Genomic DNA, 19,126 nt, shown 5'->3' on the forward strand with positions numbered 1-19,126 from the left:
TCAGGGCCCTATTTGGAACGATTTTTTTTTACAGGGGTGCTGATGTAAATTTGAAAAGCAAAAAAAAGTAATTTTGGTTACATTTCTCAACACTTACAAAAATTCCAGGGAGAGTTGCCTATGGAAATTAGCACGTACATGCAGCATTTCTGCTTCTCAGTGCCATACATGTTTGTTCTCTTTTCGTTTTCTCCATCCTCTTTCCACCTCCTTTTTATCTTTCATGCAGGGGCGGATTCAGTATTTTCCAAAGGGGGGGGGGGCACATTTTCCCGAGGGAAAATGTGACAACCAAAAAAAAGTTTTCAACAGAAAAATATTTTCAAAAGTTGGGGGCACACTTCTGTTTTAACGGCATTTTTATTACAAATTCTAATTGTGCCTCTCAAAGGGGGGGGGGGGCACCGGCCGGACGATCTCAGAGCATATGAATACCTCAAACACTCTCTTACATGATAGGCTGAAAAATATTTGTGGTGGAAAATGTCTGGCATACCCAAGTTATTGAAGACTTTTTGTGGTTTGTCCCTCCCTGGCCCTCGATCGATTGGGAAATCCTGCAAGGATCTGCCCCGGGATCTGCCAATGGCCAATGCCCCCCCCCCCCCCCCATGGTCTCATGCCCTTTTCGCGAGTCCATCTCCTGGCCTTGAAAAAATAGCTTTTGTGTAAGAGCTTTATGAATACCCGGCAATGGCAGTAAATATGATGACATTGTCATGTGCATGAGCTTGTAAAATGATTTGACAAACCATAAAATGATTCAGTTTTTCTTTTATGATTTGTTATCCAGAAGACACAGTAGAACCTACATTTTTGTGTGTGACTTCGAAAATTTGCTATCATTCTCATTTTACAAGTTCGTTGGGCTAAAAATGCCTCTCAGATGGTAAGTAAAGTGATATGTTTTCAAATGATTGTAACTTTTCAATTTAGTAGTGTGGTGTTATCATAATAAAATATGTTTATTTTACTGTTTTTCCGTAATTTTGGTGCCGGCCCGGTGCACATCGCCGCGCCGGCTGACGTTTGGTTGCGTCGACGACTGTCGTCGTTGACATGGTACCGCGACGCTACCCGCTGCCTGTCCGGTTTCCGGGAGCGAGCCGGCCCAAAGCGCGGGAGGCCTAAATAACTATCCAAAAACCTCTCTCAATTCGGGCCACCAAAACTTAACATTTTTTCAATAATGGTTGCCCGAGGTGAATTTCTGGTGGCCACCGCTAATGTCGAGCCTTGCCGTCCTTATCGTCATCCAAGTCACTGGGGACAAACTTGAGACACACCTCAAAGTCAAATATCAGCAAACTTTCAATGGAATCCACGGTTGGAAGATTTTCAAAAGAAATCTATTGTTCGCGGTGCGAAGCTTCTCACTGAACGGGGACTTCCTTCCACCACACGTTTTCCCATTGACACAATAACAAATGACTCGGACACTTTTTCAAACGACAATAATAGTCTTTTTCTTTTCTCTCCTGTGGCTGTATATTCTTCCAAGTTGATGAAACAATGATCAAAAACACTAAATAAAACAAAATTAATCACATTAAAAACACTATTTAACTGTCTAATTACTCCTCGTGATCCGAGTCCCCTTCCCGTGTTGAGACTGCCAATTTCCCATAGGAGGGGACTCGGATAACGAGTAATAGTACTCCTCGTTATCCAAGTCCCCTCCTATGAGAAATTGGACAGTCTTAACACGGGAAGGGGACTCGGATCACGAGGAGTAATAAGACAGTTCAATAGTGTTTTTAATGTGATTTTCATTGATTTTAATGATTCTTATTATCGAAAATGTTCATTTATCATCTCTAGGAAACTGTCTAAAAGTGGTAGAGTGGTTTTGAAGAGGAGGGAAATGAGGGGTAGATGAATATCAACGGGTTAATTGCCATTTTGTATTTTTAGGAGAGGGGACTTGGATCACGAGTAATAGTACTCCTCGTTACAGGGTAGGAATTACACGGGGGCGACGGGCGATTTTGCCCCCATGACAGCCCAAATCGCCCCTAAAAATTCTCAAAACCCAATGCTTTGGGGCGACTTTTTATTTCAGAATCGCCCCAATAAAATACCATCGACAATGTAAAAAATACTTCACATAATTACGTTCTCCGGGCCGCCGGCGGAGCAAGCGCATCTTTTATATCGCCCTTGCCAGCTTTAAGTTGAACGGTCGATGCAATATCCGAACCTTCCGTAACACCGGAAGCTTCGCGATTGTAAAATAAACGCGCAATGCAATATGGGATGCGGAGTGTACACGCATAGTCTTTAGCACGGGGTTTTTAGAATTATTGACGCACTTGCCGCATGGCTTATGTACATGTACGCGTGCACGATTAGACTGCACAGCTGGTAACGAGACCACGTGCATCGTACGGTATATTATGTGTACTAGGCCTAGGCATGCACAGAATTGTATGCGATCAGCTGGTGATTGTGACAGCACTGATTATCGACATCGTCGAGTCGCAGTGCGAGATGGATAAGTTTCTAATTCGAGTTCAACCTGGCTCTGCCAAACGGCCAGAGCCAGCGCAAGAAGCCTCTCCAAATCGAGATACTGTTGAGAAGGATAAGCCAAAAAAGAAACAGTACTGTACAGAGACAATCGACAATAAAGTCTTGGGGCCTCGATTGGCTCAAATCTGAAGTGTGTGAAGCTGAAGCTCTGGTGCACTAGCGTACCTACGGGGGGGGGGGCAGTCTGCCCCCCCCTGACGAGTCCCAACCCATGCACTTTTCTTCTTTTTTTTTTTGCTTGTCAATTTTTTTTCTGGTACGAAATCTTATATTTGTGGTTGAAGACTTGTTTATATTTATTTGCTTGTCACATTTTTGGGCAGACGAATTTGCCCCCCCCCCCCCCCCCCCCCGTGTGAAAAATCCTAGGTACACCACTGCTCTGGTGGGATCACTGTTGTTTATTGTAAGGCCTGTAGCCTACAGTAATTACAGTTAAAAATGTTCTGAGCTTTTAGGCATCACATTGAGTCTCGGAATGTCAAAAGGTAATTGCTGATATGCGATAAAAAAAGTAGCCCCATGAATTAGAAAATAGCCCCAAGATATTCAGTGGTAGCCCCAATGTAAAAAAAAAAGTAGCCCCTAAAAAAAAAAAATTAATTCCTACGCTGCCTCGTTATCCAAGTCCCCTCCTATGAGAAATTGGACAGTCTTAACATGGGAAGGGGACTCGGATCACGAGGAGTAATAAGACAGTTAAATAGTGTTTTTAATGTGATTTTCATTGATTTTAATGATTCTTATTATCGAAAATATTCATTTATCATCTCTAGGAAACTGTCTAAAAGTGACAGAGTGGTTTTGAAGAGGAGGGAAATGAGGGGTAGATGAATATCAACGGGTTAATTGCCGTTTTGTATTTTTAGGAGAGGGGACTTGGATCACGAGTAATAGTACTCCTTGTTATCCAAGTCCCCTCCTATGAGAAATTGGACAGTCTTAACACGGGAAAAGGACTCGGATCACGAGGAGTAATAACACGTTTAATAGTGTTTTTAATGTGATTTTCATTGATTTTAATGATTCTTATTATCGAAAATATTCATTTATCATCTCTAGGAAACTGTCTAAAAGTGGCAGAGTGGTTTTGAAGAGGGAAATGAGGGGTAGATGAATATCAACGGGGTTAATTGCCTTTTTATTTTAGAGGGGGGACTTGGATCACGAGGAGTAATTATGCAGACATTCTTTTTACCTAACGAAATAAAGCAATGGAGACTGTTAAGAGGGATCGAGATGCGATTTGATTTATTTAGTAAAAACGTGATAGACGAAATAAAGCAAAATCATAAAAAACATATATATGAAAAGGGATTTATTTAGCATAAAAAGTACAACGAAATAAAGCTATAAGTACTGAAAAAGAAGTAGATGCAATCCTGATTTATTTAGTAAATTAGGAATCAACAAAATAAAGCAATGGAGACTGAAGAGGGATCTAGGGCCTATTGATTTATTTAGTAAAAACGTAGACGAAATAAAGCAAATTTTATATTGTGAGAAACATAAAAAAGATTAATATAATCCCGATTTATTTATATGAAAAGTACTAGTTTACGGATTAAAGCAATATAGATTGAAAAGAAGTAGGCCTAGATGCAATTCTGATTTATTTAGTAAATAAGGAATCAACGAAATAAAGCAATTGAGACTGAAGAGGACATACTCATATAGGGCTTAAGTTATTGATTTATTTAGTAAAAACGTAGACGAAATAAAGCAAATTTGATATTGTAAGAAACATAAAAAGATGAATATAATCCTGATTTATATATACGAAAAGTAATAGTTTATGAACTAAAGCAATAGAGAATGATGCAAATTCTGATTTATTACGCCAATAAAATAAAGTGGAGACTGAAAAGAGACAAGTAACACACAACTACGAGCTAGGTTGGTAGAGACAGGTAGGACATGTTTTACGTTGTGAAAAATTGTCCGTGGATCCGAGTCACCGGGGACTTGGATCACGATAATGCCGCCTTGCCTACTAAAACCTTGTAAAAGTTGTAAGTAGACACTTCACTTCAGCCGGGCGGGCGATCGCGCGGACACAGCGCTAACACTTTTACTTACTGGTAGGGTGTCTGAAGCCACACTGAAAAGTGTCAGCATAAAACAGGCTAATTTAGGGGAAAATATGGCACATTTTTTCGGGGAAGTTCAGGCTACTAGAAAAATGTGATCTGAATTGATTATTAACTTGTGTTTGGCATGTATGGAAAGAGAAAATTCAGGGGCTTCTTCTGACAGCAAGGACAAGTTTATATGATAATTTTAAATAAGGATTTAGAGATAAATTGCAAACCCTTATTTTTGTGTGTGTTGAAATTGCCATTTCTCCATGCATTTTCTATGGGAAAATGAAATTTCTGTTTTGCACAATTTTTTTCACTTTGTCGCAATTTTTCATTGTGATCTGGTTTCCAAATCTTTATAAAAATCATACCATCAGATAGAGCATAAAAAATCCTATTGGACTCTTTATGGACAAGTTTTTGGCATTAATAATAAATTTATAACACTACAGCTCTCGGAAGCAAAAAATTTTGATTTGTGTGTGTCCATTTCTTAACTACACAGTCTATGGCAGAGAAATGCTGAAAATTTACCCAATTTCATTCTTCTTTTTTGCAGCCAATAATTGGATTTTTTTCAAAAATGTTACATTTCTGTCAGTCTGAAGGTAATTTCTCTTCAAATTCACAAAGAAAATGTGATATTTTCTTGAAATAAGAAAAATTATTTTTTTCTCCAGACACCCTATTACTGGTTAGACGTAGATTTTTGCATTGCAGTGAATGGCGAGCGCATATCTAACACACACAGTTCGCTCCGCTCGGCACTTTGGCCGAGCGCTGGAGTTGCATTCGGCATTGCTCGAAAAGACAGAGTCAGTTTCTTCCTTTATTCCGCTAATTTTGATTGGTCAAAAATTCCCGCGGTTGCTTCGTACATCTTCGGTAAACATCGGAAATATAATGTACAAGACGGAGTATCCATTACTTTCATGCGAGGAAAGGACCTAATATTCAGGTATTTATTTTTCTTTGCTTGAAATCACCTTCTTGTAATCATCGGATCCCTTGTATACTCGGTCAGTAATAAAATTGTATATTTGAGAACATTTTGTTAAATTCTAATCAAATTTGGTCCGTAGAGAGCCTGCGGATATGAGCTTCAGTTTTGAGTGTCATGAGGTGTTTGTGAATCTGACTCGGCCGATCGAGCAGGGTTGTTTTGAGCGTATACGAACAGCTGTGAGTGACGTCATCCCCACTGCGTTGGGCCTTAGATTAGTCTTGGTATTCAGACACAGTATGTTTCAGCCGTTTTATATTTTTTTAAATTACGATTTGAGCTCTGTTAATTATGAAAATCAAATTGTTATTTTGAAAATAATTTTATAGAATTTGTGTGAAAAAGGAATTAAGAGCAAAACTGTGAGTAAACTTCAAGAATTTTGTTTGATAAGTGATTTTTTTGTTGGAATGCGTCTGAATGTCTAGAATATGGTATTGTTAATGAAAGTCGTATTTTTGAATGGCACAGAAAGCTCCTTTCATGAATTTAATTTAGAAATAGGTTTACATACATGAGATGTGTTTCATGAATTTGATATCTGATTTATGGACCTTTGTTATGGTGTTAATTATTATTTTGAAGATATTATGAAAAAATAAGAGAAGACAATAATGAGGCAACAGTGATGATGAGACATTAATAATATGAGACAATAAATATTGAGACAATTATAATAATTATTATTACAATAATAATTATTATGATTATAATGATAACAATTATAATTATAATGACAATAATTATAATTGTAATAATTATTGAGACAATATTAATGAGACATCAATTCTAGTATTTATTGACAATAATAATTATTACAGTAATCATTATTATAATAAAATAATTGTAATGATAACAATTATGATGATGTAATTTGAATTGTAATAATTACTGAGACAATAATATTAATGAGATATCAATAATAATCATTATAATAATAATGCTTATTTATAATTAAAATAAATATAATTGTAGAAATAATTATAATTAAAGGCCTTATAATTATTGAGAAAATAATAACTATTATTACAATAATAATAATTATCATAAAATAATTATAATGATAAAAATTATAATGAAAGTAATTGTACTTGTAATAATTACTGAGACAGTAATATTGATAAGTCATCAATAATGATTATTATCATAAAAATTATTATAATTATAATTATAAAAATAATCATAATTATAATTAAAGGCCTTATAATTATTGAGACAATAATAATTATTATTATGAAATAATTATAACAATAACTATAATGATAGTAATTATAATTGTAATAATTATTTAGAAAATAATATTAATGAAACAAAAATAATTGTCATGATAATAATAATTATTATAATTATAATAATAATTGGGACAATAATGAAACGATGATGAGACAATAATAATATCAAAAATTTTATTGAGACCACAATAACAAGACAATAATGAGATAATAGACAATTGAAATCAATCTGTTTTTATTTTTTGATAGAAATCCTAAGATTATTTTAATTCTCTTTCTTTGATTACAAATAATATTCATTGAAAACTTATAATTTCTAATGTTCAAGTAAAGAAAATCAATATCAAGTCATGTTTACCCTGTGCACAAACCTACCACAGGGCAATTACCCCCGAAACAGGGTTAGGTTAGGTTAGGTGTAGATTTTTGGATAGGGGTACAGACTACAGTGTAGTTGTCCGGGGGGGGGGGGGGGTAATTGTCCAGGGTGGGGGAGGGGAATTGTCTGGGGGTGGGGGTGGGGTGTTATCGTCCAGGGGTAGTTGCCCTTGAACCAAAGAAATCATATGCCAATATGTCAAATCAATCTGAGTACTTTAAGATTTAAATAAAAAGCTTGTACAATTCCCCATTTAGCTATGTATTATAAATGTGCCATGCCCAAAACAAAGAGAATAATAAGATTTCGCAATCTTCTTTTGTCCACAAAAAGCACTGTTTTTTCATCACAAAGATGACAATAACTTGACTTCTAGATATCGGAATTTGAAAATTCAAACAGTTTTGTGAATCGTAGATATTGAGCCTCATTGTGAGCCTATCAAATATGCTGGAACAGCCTTTCCTAATTTTCACCTGAAGTGCCTATTGTAAGTATAATTTCTGACTTAGTCTTAGAGAAGTCTTAGGAATTTCATAAATAATTAAATTATGGAATTTTTCTGTTTTCATTTAATTTATTTAGATTTTCACCTCTGATTCTGAAGATACTAGCAAGAGATAAAGATGTCTTTGTTCAAAGCAAGAGATTGGTGGACAACAACGGTTGGTTCAGGAGAGGTCTTTGATCAGGGCAGCCTCGCTGTAGCAAAGATTGATGGAAATTCAGCTTCTCATGGTAAGACATTCATCAAGGCTTTAATACAAAACCAATGCGAACAGGGCCGTTTCGTAAAGCTCTTCTTAAGGCCACTGCACACCTTACAACTGGTCCACGATCTGATTTTGGAGCAAATCACAGTTTGCTAATTTTCTGAAAATGTGAAATTTTTATGAAAAATATCCTTTTATTTGAGATATTTGCTGTATTTATTAAGTGAATTTTGACATTTTTTAAGATAAAACTGTTAAAATGTTCATACTCTCCATAAAATTGTATTATCTTTGCCCATTTCTGTATTTGTCAAATTTTCATATTTCAGACAAAATTGTTGTTGGAAGTTTGAATGGGGTTCTTCGGATCTACCAGCCTCAACCGTCTAAAGGAGATAACCTGAAAGCTGAAGATGTAGTTCTTGAAGCTCAGTTGCAGCAACCCATCCTTCAGGTTGAAACAGGACGCTTTGTTTCGTAAGTATTATATTTTTTATTCGGCTGCATACAAGATGTACATGTATGCTAACAAAGAGTACAATGCTTTACCTAAATCCACTTCCACTATCAATTCATAAACAGTTATCTCATTGACTTCATCATCACAGCTTCATACATCAATAATAGGAACCATCTTCTCCATTTGTCTGTAGCAGAAGCAACTCTTGCTTTGAATTCTCATTCTTTCCTCATATCATACATATCTGAAACCAACTTCAACCATGGTAGATACTGCTCCAGTAGTTACTGTCGAGTGTATCATGGTCTGGTGGTTTTGACTCTCCGCTTTTAAACAGAGGGTCGTGGATTCGAATCCCAGCAATGTATTTGCATGCATGCAGCCATTGGCCGTGTTGTTTAGGGGGCTCTTCTGGCTGGTGATTGTAATCTTTCCTGCATTAAATTTTCACAAAAGACGAAATGGATTTCATTTTGATGTTGCACTTTTCCTGTGTCGTTAGGGATATGTATCTGCACAAATACCTATTCTTGACTGGTGACAGTCAGTGTAAGTTCTCATACTCACAGTTTGCTGTGAAAAGGCTGATTAATGCATAGATAGGGTTGCTAACAAGTTTTTTGATGAATGCCAGGTAATCTAGCCTACTGGTCATATGGTGGGTTGCATCAATTGGTGTAAAACCAGGTAAATATTCAACAAATTGGGCATAGCCTAGTTGGAAATCTGACATATTTAACATGGTAAATTGTTAATTTTTATTGATTTGCAGAAAAATCTGTTAGTCACTATTACAGAAAAGAGGTTCATTTTCTTCTGTACTTTTTTCCATTTCAATATCATTGTAATTAAAGGGTTTTAAGAGTAGTTAGGCAGTACTGTTACCCTGGTCACTATTATTTGATCGAAATAGTCACTGCTTACTGTGTCACATGGCATCTAAGTTTTTGGTTGGTAACTCCTTTTGCCAGTGGATTTCTTCCTTCAAATTATTCTCATAATATCTGTTTCTTATTTCTCATCAGGGCATCAGAATCGGTGCATTTATCTGTACTCCATCCCCGTAAACTGGCAATTTACTCTGTCCATGGTGAGTTGTAATGTTATGTTGTGCCATGATCACAGTCATTTTGAATAATGTTACATCCACTTCAATTGGTCTGCTATCATTTGGGTTTTCAGGGGGGGGGGGAGTTTTATATGTTGTTATATAAATGCTAAAATATTGTTGTTGTTTTTGTCTCGCCTGCATAGCAGAGCGAGACTATAGGCGCCGCTTTTCCGACGGCGGCGGCGACGGCGGCGGCGGCGGCGGCGTCAACATCAAATCTTAACCTAAGGTTAAGTTTTTGAAATGACATCATAACTTAGAAAGTATATGGACCTAGTTCATGAAACTTGGACATAAGGTTAATCAAGTATTACTGAACATCCTGCCTGAGTTTCAGGTCACATGACCAAGGTTAAAGGTCATTTAGGGTCAATGAACTTAGACCATGTTGGGAAAATTATTTTCAAAATCTTAACCGAAGGTTAAGTTTTTGAAATGACATCATAACTTAGAAAGTATATGGACCTAGTTCATGAAACTTGGGCATAAGGTTAATCAAGTATTAGTGAACATCCTGCTCGAGTTTCAGGTCACGTGACCAAGGTCAAAGGTCATTTAGGGTCAATGAACTTTGGTCAAGTTGGGGGTATTTGTTGAATTACTATCATAACTTTGAAAATTTATGGATCTAGTCCATGAAACTTGGACATAAGGTTAATCAAGTATTAGTGAACATCCTGCCTGAGTTTCAGGTCACATGACCAAGGTCAAAGGTCATTTAGGGTCAATGAACTTTGGCCAAGTTGGGGGTATTTGTTGAATTACCATCATAACTTTGAAAATTTATGGATTTAGTTCATGAAACTTGGACATTAGGTTAATCAAGTACCACTGAATATCCTGTGCGAGTTTCAGGTCACATGACCATGGTCAATGGTCATTTAAGGTCAATGAACTTTGGCCGTGTTGGGGGTATATGTTAAATTACCATCCTAGCTCTGAAAGTTTATGGATCTAGTTCATAAAACTTGGACATAAGAGTAATCAAGTATCACTGAACATCCTGTACGAGTTTCAGGTCACATGACCATGGTCAAAGGTCATTGAAATTTGGCCGTGTTGGGGGTATTTGTTGAATTACCATCCTAACTGTGAAAGTTTATGGATCTAGTTCATAAAACTTGGGATATAAGAGTAATCAAGCATCACTGAACATCCCCTGTGAGTTTCAGGTCACAAAACCAAGTCAAAGGTCAGTTAAGGTCAATAAACTTAGGCCATGTTGGGGTAATTGTTGAAGTGCCATCATAACTTTGAAAGTTTATGGATAGAGTGAATGAAATGTGGACATGGGTGTAGTTGACAGTCTTAAGTCTCCGTTCAAATGTCATTTATGGTCAATGAACGTGGTATTATGTCATTATATGAATGATGTTTTTGTGAATGATTATTTTATAGTAGTTTTCAAAGTTAGCACTGCTGCTATATTAGATTGCGTAATGCAGGCGAGACTGCCAGAGGCGTTCCACTTGTTTAGTATTCCTCGTGCAGTTGTGCGAGGAAACGGGTAAATTGTGACATTTCTTTCTGTAATTGATTTCTGCACTGCAAACATATATAGTTACGTATGGCACACAACACAGCAGATGATCACTGCTCGGATGATATCAACCTAGAAAATTCTTTTGCCAAATCCACAACATAATACTCTCAGTATTTTGAACTAGAACAAGAGAGAGCCAATGTTATCAATTGCATGAAAGATTTGTACGAAGGACAAACTGCCTTGTCACCTTCGGATAACACAAAGGAATATGGAATATTTAACATGTATGGCACTCACACATCTATAAGTACAGAATCCAGTGTTCAAAGTTTTTAATAATACCAATGAATATACATTTTAAGGAAACTTAATTCTATGGAAAATGCCTTGAGCAGTCTGTTTAAAATTGTTTTGCTTGAGCATAATTAACTCATTAATTTGCACATATTCAAGAAATGGTATTGAACAATTTTACATTTATTGATTTTAACATTTTGTACACTAGGCGAAGATGATAATATATGATTTTGTTGTGTTCAGGTGTGACCGGTGCAGTGGAGCATGGTTCTCAGTACCATCTAAAACTCATGTATGAACACAACCTCCAGAGGACAGCACACAGTCTTGTAGTGGGACCATTTGGAGGGGTCAAAGGTCAGTATTTTGTGTTTCAAAAGTTTTGTACATAAAATGGTTTGTACATAAACTGTTTGTTTTTTGTGTTATTTTGGGGGCTTTTGATGTCTATTTCATACTTCACCCCTACTTGTTATTGTTTCCTTTATTGCACATTCAGTTCAAATTTGTTTATATATATTTATGATACTTATTCACATGGCACCGTACCATAATACCTTGCCAAATGGGTTCATGGGAGCCTGAGAACTAGTCTGGTTTATCATTTTATTTTAATTTCTAATGTCAGTAGGGAAAATAGTGTCTTTTAGGTGCGATAGTGCATTGAGTCACTGTCATAATTTTTTTTGTTAGACAGTTCTGATCAGCAGAGACCATCGTAAAGACATCACTGATCCCCCTTTAATACAGACTGTTTAAAAAAGGGAAAAGTTTTCAAATAGATTGATGGCCTGGTGGCAAAATCAATACTTATACGGGCCAATGAGAGTATGGGCTTAATCTTTTCTTTTCAATGTTATTTAATGTTAATTGTTATCTTGAATATTTGATTTCTTATCCTCTTTGTACATCATTTGCCTTCAGTCACTTCTTCATATTTGTTTCTCCACCTTTACAGGAAAAGATTTCTTGTGTGTTCAATCAATGGACGGCACCGTTTCTTTCTTTGAGCAGGAGAGCTTTGCCTTCAGTCGTTTCCTGCCTGGCTTTCTCCTACCCGGTCCTATCAAATACATTCCACGTACCGATTCCTTCGTGACGGTGTCGTCCTCATGGCAGGTAGAAAGTTACAAGTATCAGGTCCTTGCTGTGGCCTCTGATTCCAAGACCAAGGAAGAGTCTCAGAAGATGACGTTAGGCAAGAGAATCACTGTAAGTTTTTGAGTTGTAATCTTCCCTCTTCTCCAATGAGTCGCTTTTTAAGCCGTATTCAGACATGGTGAGACAAATCATCCAGCTTTAATATGCTGATGAGCATGCACTACCCTCTAGTGTAGCTGGAAACCTTGTCAGGAAGGGAAAAATTGTTCTGACATCAAAGGAAAAGGTACCTCATCCTTTCGGGAAGCACTTTCATACCAACACAAATTTCTGACAAGTAAAAGAAAAAAAAAAGATATTGCACCCCCCTCTTTCTCTTAGTTATGCTAGTGCCAAATTCAAGCGCAGGCAGAAGACATATTTTTCATTGCCTTATACAAAGTATTGCTGAGCTTTGTTGGTTAGCTTTTTCCATCATATCTGAACAAGGTTTTAGTGTCCTCTTTTCTATTTCATTCCCCAGCAAGAGCTGACATTTATAGTAATCAGCTGGTGATTGGGAGAGCTGTTGGGTGGCTTATAAAATTTGGCTCACACTGTTCCGGGGGGGGGGGGGGTGATGGAGTTCAAAGCCAGCAGAAACGGAACATGCATTCTTTATGAATGGGCATATATACTTGTCACAGCACTGGTATAATTTACAATTGCCATTTCATCTGTATTGAAAAACAGGAGTGTATACTTGAATCAATTTTTCTTGTGGGTATACTGTGCGTTACAATATAGGTCTAAAATTGATTAAACCTATGCTTATTTCAGATTGTGTTCAAAGTGTAATTACTTGCATATTCTTTAACAGGCTGACTGGACATATCCACTGGGGGAACCTGTCCTTGATATGTCAGTCATAACTCATGCAAATGCAGTACCATCTATAGTCATATTGGGTAAGTAAATATGAAGGCATGATTTCATATAACATGTTGGTCTCTATTCTAAACTGTGAACTATCCATTAGTTTATTGTACATGTAGATTTTCTATTCATCCAATGATCTGACTGGATTAGGTTGAATGATCCGTGATCTTTTCCTAAAATATACTGTAATCACAATAACTTTATATCTATATTAGAGGTAAGACTACTAAATCATGATTATAAGGTCAATGGTACAAAAAAAATATGGAAAAAAAATTATTTCAATCACAATGACTATATTTGGAAGCAGAATAATCAAATTCATACCCAAGTTGCATGGCTTGAAGTCATAAACAATTAAAAAAATAAATTACAACCTTCATGAAAAGCCACTGGAAATATATATATATTTTTCTTACCTTAGATGCATTTTAACCATATTCAAATGGATTATATCCACTAGGTCTACAAGATGTGGGTCTACTTCTCAATTAGTGTAATACAACATGGGTTAACCCCATTTGGTCTACTATCAATTTAGTCTAATTTCCGTTTGGTGTACATATTACACTTAGACTAATACCCACTTAGTCTAATTGTATACTGGTGTTTTGGCTCGGTTGGTTGAGCGTCAGTCTCACAACTGGGAGGTCGGGAGTTCAAGCTCCAGCTGTGTCAGATCGAAAGACGTTAAAAGATTGGAGTTGCTGCTACCCTGTTTGGAGTTTAATAATTTCAAGGAAAAGAGCAATGTTTATCTGGCGCTGCTCAGTGGCTGCCGGGCCCCCGATCAATTGGACAAAATGAATTTTCGGATGATATCTATTTCTGATTTCTATTTCGAACAACAAAATATGGATTTTCATTTTCATTTTGCAATATCAGTACAATGCCCAAATGGTCTATTTCACCTGGTCTAATTCATGTGCAAACTTGAAACTTGGATTCATAAGCAATTTATCTTATCGTTAGACCAAGTGGGTATTGTATTGTATTAGCTGAAATTGGTATAGCCTAGCAGGAAATTATATAAACCGGTGAATGGGTTTATATATGGCAATTAGACTGAATCTTAAGTTGATGAACTGGCTGTAGACAAACTAGGATTAGACCATGTGGGATGAGACAAACATTAAGTAGACATTGCAGGTGTAGAACAAGTGGCACTTTACCATTCAAACATGGAAATATGCAGAATGAAGACAAAATTATGCCTGCCATTCCGTTTGTATTGAATGTAGTGATAATTTATTGAATAGATGTTATATAAAACGTGAAAAATTTCAAATTTTTACTACTATCTCTTTTCAGGAGAGAGGTCAGTTGTCTGCCTGAAAGATGTTGGAACGTTGTCTTTTTCTAAAAAGCTTGAGTATAATCCCAGTAGCTTCTTCATATATGCCTCATGTAAGTATCAAGTTCATTGACTTTAATACTCCCCGGGGAGTGGAGGGTGTGTAGACATTGTGAGTGGGAATGACTGACTGAATCTGATGATTGGGTTAATAAGATGTGTACAATTGATGTCTTATATACATTGTAAATAACCAGATGATGATGATTATTATTGTTTTTATACATTCGTCCTACTACGGGATGTATTATGGTATCACGCTCATTGTCCGTCTGTCTGTTCGTCCTTCCGTCCGTTAACTTTTCTTTGTAAACTTGATAACTTCAGTTCAACTTAAAATAGGCTCATATAATTGGTGTGTGGGATACTAGCATGGATCCCAGGAAGCTTATTGATTGGTCAAAAGGTTAAAGGTCAAAGTGACATGTTTTCATCTTACCCATCCGAAGTCCTTGTAAACGTGATAACTTTAGTTTTACGTAACTTAAGCTCATATAATTTGGTGTGTAGGAATTCTATTGATTTTAAGGTCAAAGGTCAAGTCGCCACCTTCAACTTTTCTTGCTTGACCAATGAATCCATTTTGAGCGTTACAGGCGAGCGTATTATGTGCTGGCCCCAGCGACACTCTTGTTGTTATTGTTGTTATTATTATTGATCAATCTTGCACAAATATCTTTTCAGAATGATATAGAGCACCACATAAATGATGTAGAATGCCCAAAGAGATAACTATTATTTGAATTAAATACTTTTATGGGAATATAAATGTCTTGCTCCTCCATTTCTTTCTCTTGATAGTAAATGAGAATAGCATACAGTATATGGTTGGTACCCATACCAGGCAACTTTTGGTCTATGAAGATGCAACACTCAAGTGGGCAGCCAAGCTTGAACATGTTCCAGTCGCCTTGCGAATTGGAGAGTTCCAGTAAGTTACACTCTATATTTTTCTTTCTCATAAATTTACATATATACCATATGAAACGAATATGGCAACCCAGCTCATCACCAAAGATAAAGGCATAAGTTGTCATCGATTTGTTTTGTGTCTCTGATATGTTACAAAAATGAAGCCCAGTAAAAAATCAACATCTAAAAATAAGTATCTAGTGCTTTAAAAAGGTAAAATCTAAAAAGATCAGAAACACCATCTTAATTTCATTATTAATTAACAAAGAGCAGTATGATAAGTAGAAGTGGAAATTAGGCTATCTGGGCTTTAAACTAAATTAGAAAATTGACCAAGTGATGGTTGGACTAAACGGTAATTAGACCAAATTGATCGTAGACCGATTGGATGTAGCCATGATGGTGTTAGCCAATCTGAGAATTAGACCATATGTTTGTACACCAAGTTGATACAAACCTCCTATTTACAACATATATTTGGTTTCCTTTCCAGAGATTTAAAAGGAATTATTGTCAGCCTTGATGATGAAGGACACCTGATGTGTTCCTACCTCGGTACCGATCCGTCCCTCTTTGTGGTGCCTCCACCGGATTCTAGGGAAATAGACTATGACAACCAAGACAAGGAAATGAAAGATCTTCAGAGAATCATCAAGGATTCATCTCATAAAGCAGGTAAGCTTTTCATTCTTTAGATTGTAGACATTCATGCTTGAATGAAATACTAAGTCACCTGCATGAAATGTGTTTGTGTGTGGTTGTGTTTGTAAGAGAGTTTTTAAAGTGTGTCAATCAGATATGATTATTTACATGTGGGCAGCCCTTTAGCATCATCATCTGAAGATGTGACTAGAGTTCGAACATTGAACCTCTGCATCAATTTGTAACTTCACCATCTAGCTTTGATTACAGTTGAGTGTTGCAGTGTCCAGTTTCATTCATTATGTTTGTCTCTTTTCTAGATATGTGTAGGATTCAAGTTAGTCTGTTACAGAAACAAATCATCGCATTCCTTTCAACGAAAAACTAAACTGATATGCAGCATTTACATATTGGTTTATACTCATTTTTTAAAGTAATAGCACTAGTAATCATATAATCATAATCCGTATTCATAACACAATTGATTTGATGTAGAATTCTTTGTAATGAACAATGTTCAAAATCCTTCATTAGAATCAACTCTGCAATTTTGTGTGTGTTTGAGTGTTTATAGCATAATTTATACAATGTAATGATGTTTGATATTATCTGTTTGTAGATTTTGCTCCTAAGAAGAAGATTGATGATGATCTCACAATGACAGCTTCTGTACCATCCAATCTAGATGCGAGTTCAGTAAGTTCAACCATTTACACTATGTTAGATAGCAATCTCCACTTTATTGTCAATCAATCTATTCTATTCTACTGACTGCACAACCTCCAACCTCTGGGTAGTATTCCAACAATGAGTTGTCAGTCTGTTCTAATTGCTAAGCCAGCGACATTGACATAACCATTATTGAAGAGTGATCTGTTCTTTCATGCCACAATATTAAATTATTATTGCACTGTCTTGTAGCCTTACCCTTCAGCTGCCTCTACTACATCCCTTCATTTAGAATGTCTCATCAAGAATCTCATTATTTGCCTTTATTTTATTTTGTCAGGCTGCTCAAGAAACGGAGATACCAGATGAAGATCAGATTCCTTTATTAACTGTAAAGGTAAGTACTGCTTTATATTAGTAATGTGCAGAGTCATATGTAACTTACAAATATTATCATTATTGCTATTATTATTATTTGACCAAATCACACAATACATGATACAAACATAAATTACTTTCACATGATAGAAAACAAACGATACAGAATGGAGTAGTGCTACTCGCTGGTCAGGGATGATAAAAGCATAATAAAAAGCTGTTGCTCAGAAGCATCAATAGCTTAAGAAAACGACCCTAGGTTCTTTGTGCATTACCTCAGTAGGTTTTTACATGCAAGACATCAATGAACACGGTCTGAAGGTGATATGAGAAAATGGAGAAGCACGTTAGGAAACTTGAAGAAAATATTTTTTTAGACATCAAATGTGAGGGCTAAACTTCTCTAAACATACAGCATTACTCAAACTATATCTATCTGATAGGCACTCACTCTCTCGACACTTTGAAATACTGTTTTAACGATGTGGATGATGATGCAGTTAGCTGCTGTTACAAATGGATTACTTTCATGAAAAAAATATCAGGTAACTTGTAAAGAATAAGCAGCTACCTAGACCCAGGCCTACCATGAACATTTGATGTGATTTTAATATAAATGTGATTTTAAAGAGCATATCACTGTTGATTTAATCATAATTGTTATTTACATCATTTTCCAGCTCACATTGAAGAGTCAGACTGGAATATCTAATGTACGAGTTTTACTACACTGTCCGTATCCATTGGCTGCAACACAGAGTACTTTCACCATTCCATATGTCGGTAAGCTCTCACTTTTATGAGATATTCTTGCAGAGATTTCATTTATATAAATCATTTTACCTTGTAGAAGTTAGAATCTTTATCATGAAATGTGCTATATCTTTGACAATTATGGACATTCTTATGTTGGAGAAGAGTGTAAAGCAACTTTCAAAACTTGGGTTGTTTGGGGGGACTTGAGCTTTAATTTTCAATGTGCCACATTGATTTATGTTGGAAAGTATTTTTTTCTTCAAATTTCTAAGATAATGATGAAAAAGCCTTGCTTGGTGAAGATTACTCAAAAATAATCCACAGACATACAATACAATGAGCATTGTTGTTTTACAAGGTCTGTACCGCCAGCATTAAAGAGAAAATGAATTGTTGCGAATGTATAGATAATAAGTATGATTGCATCAAAATGTATCTGTGGCATGCTAAATGAATGCCCTTTGTTCTGCAGGAGATGTGTCTAATCCCACTACCACAATGATCACGTTCTTCATGAGAGGACATTGTTTACCAGCTTCACTAGTTGCTAGGGCAACAGCAACATACACTACATCAGCAGGTAAATATCTTGAAGTAGTCCCATTTTCTGCATTTACAGTAGAGGTTAGACTAAAGAGAGTTGATATTGAAGATGTGCCTTTTCTATCTATGTTTAATTGTTTTTTATATCAAGTTCTCAGAATATACTTTCTCTGGTATTCTGCACACTTTTTCATACCCCCATATACAGTGGTGCTCAAAAATTAGTGAACCCCAGATTCAAAGTGTTCCAAGTTCTGTAATGTTTTAGATATTTAATTGTGATGTCATGTGATAAAGTGTTACATTCAATAAAGTTTGTTTATCTGGGCTCGCCGAACATTGTAGTGTTGTTTTCTAGATTCAACACTCAGCATGAAGGCGTGCATTTTGTGGTGGGATTTACTAACTTTTTAGCACAACTGTAGGCCCACCCACACACACATGCTCATTCATCTTGGATAGTAAGGGCAAGTGGCAAAGTTGTAAACATAAAATGAGAGGTGCTGTCCTCAAATTGTCTCTCTATAGTTAGCTGTGGTTCATTTAAGGTGTGAATTTC

The 19,126-nt window shown here is 36.1% G+C and overlaps 1 protein-coding gene across 6 annotated transcripts in view; it reads left to right on the forward strand.

Annotated features, from left to right (window-relative positions):
• Positions 1-773: 773 nt before the first annotated feature.
• The window catches only part of LOC129259959 (protein PTHB1-like), a 37,405-nt gene continuing 19,052 nt past the window's right edge, over positions 774-19,126 (forward strand). For 4 of the 6 annotated variants that reach the window (XR_010293489.1, XR_010293497.1, XR_010293496.1 and 1 more), the window contains exons 1-14: positions 795-889; positions 7,813-7,965; positions 8,270-8,417; positions 9,426-9,490; positions 11,538-11,651; positions 12,253-12,506; positions 13,255-13,342; positions 14,625-14,720; positions 15,469-15,598; positions 16,073-16,254; positions 16,841-16,917; positions 17,231-17,287; positions 17,949-18,051; positions 18,497-18,604. Coding sequence is in view for 2 of the 6 variants with exons in the window: in XM_054898079.2 (XP_054754054.2) it covers positions 7,854-7,965; positions 8,270-8,417; positions 9,426-9,490; positions 11,538-11,651; positions 12,253-12,506; positions 13,255-13,342; positions 14,625-14,720; positions 15,469-15,598; positions 16,073-16,254; positions 16,841-16,917; positions 17,231-17,287; positions 17,949-18,051; positions 18,497-18,604 (1,534 nt within the window). In the remaining 4 variants the exon portion in view is untranslated. Of the gene's footprint in view, positions 890-7,812; positions 7,966-8,269; positions 8,418-9,425; positions 9,491-11,537; positions 11,652-12,252; positions 12,507-13,254; positions 13,343-14,624; positions 14,721-15,468; positions 15,599-16,072; positions 16,255-16,840; positions 16,918-17,230; positions 17,288-17,948; positions 18,052-18,496; positions 18,605-19,126 lie in introns of all 6 variants that reach the window. The other 2 variants (XM_054898073.2, XR_010293495.1) reach the window with 2 other exon arrangements.

Source organism: Lytechinus pictus, chromosome 1, assembly GCF_037042905.1.
Source record: "Lytechinus pictus isolate F3 Inbred chromosome 1, Lp3.0, whole genome shotgun sequence".
In the NCBI taxonomy this organism is placed as follows: domain Eukaryota; kingdom Metazoa; phylum Echinodermata; class Echinoidea; order Temnopleuroida; family Toxopneustidae; genus Lytechinus; species Lytechinus pictus.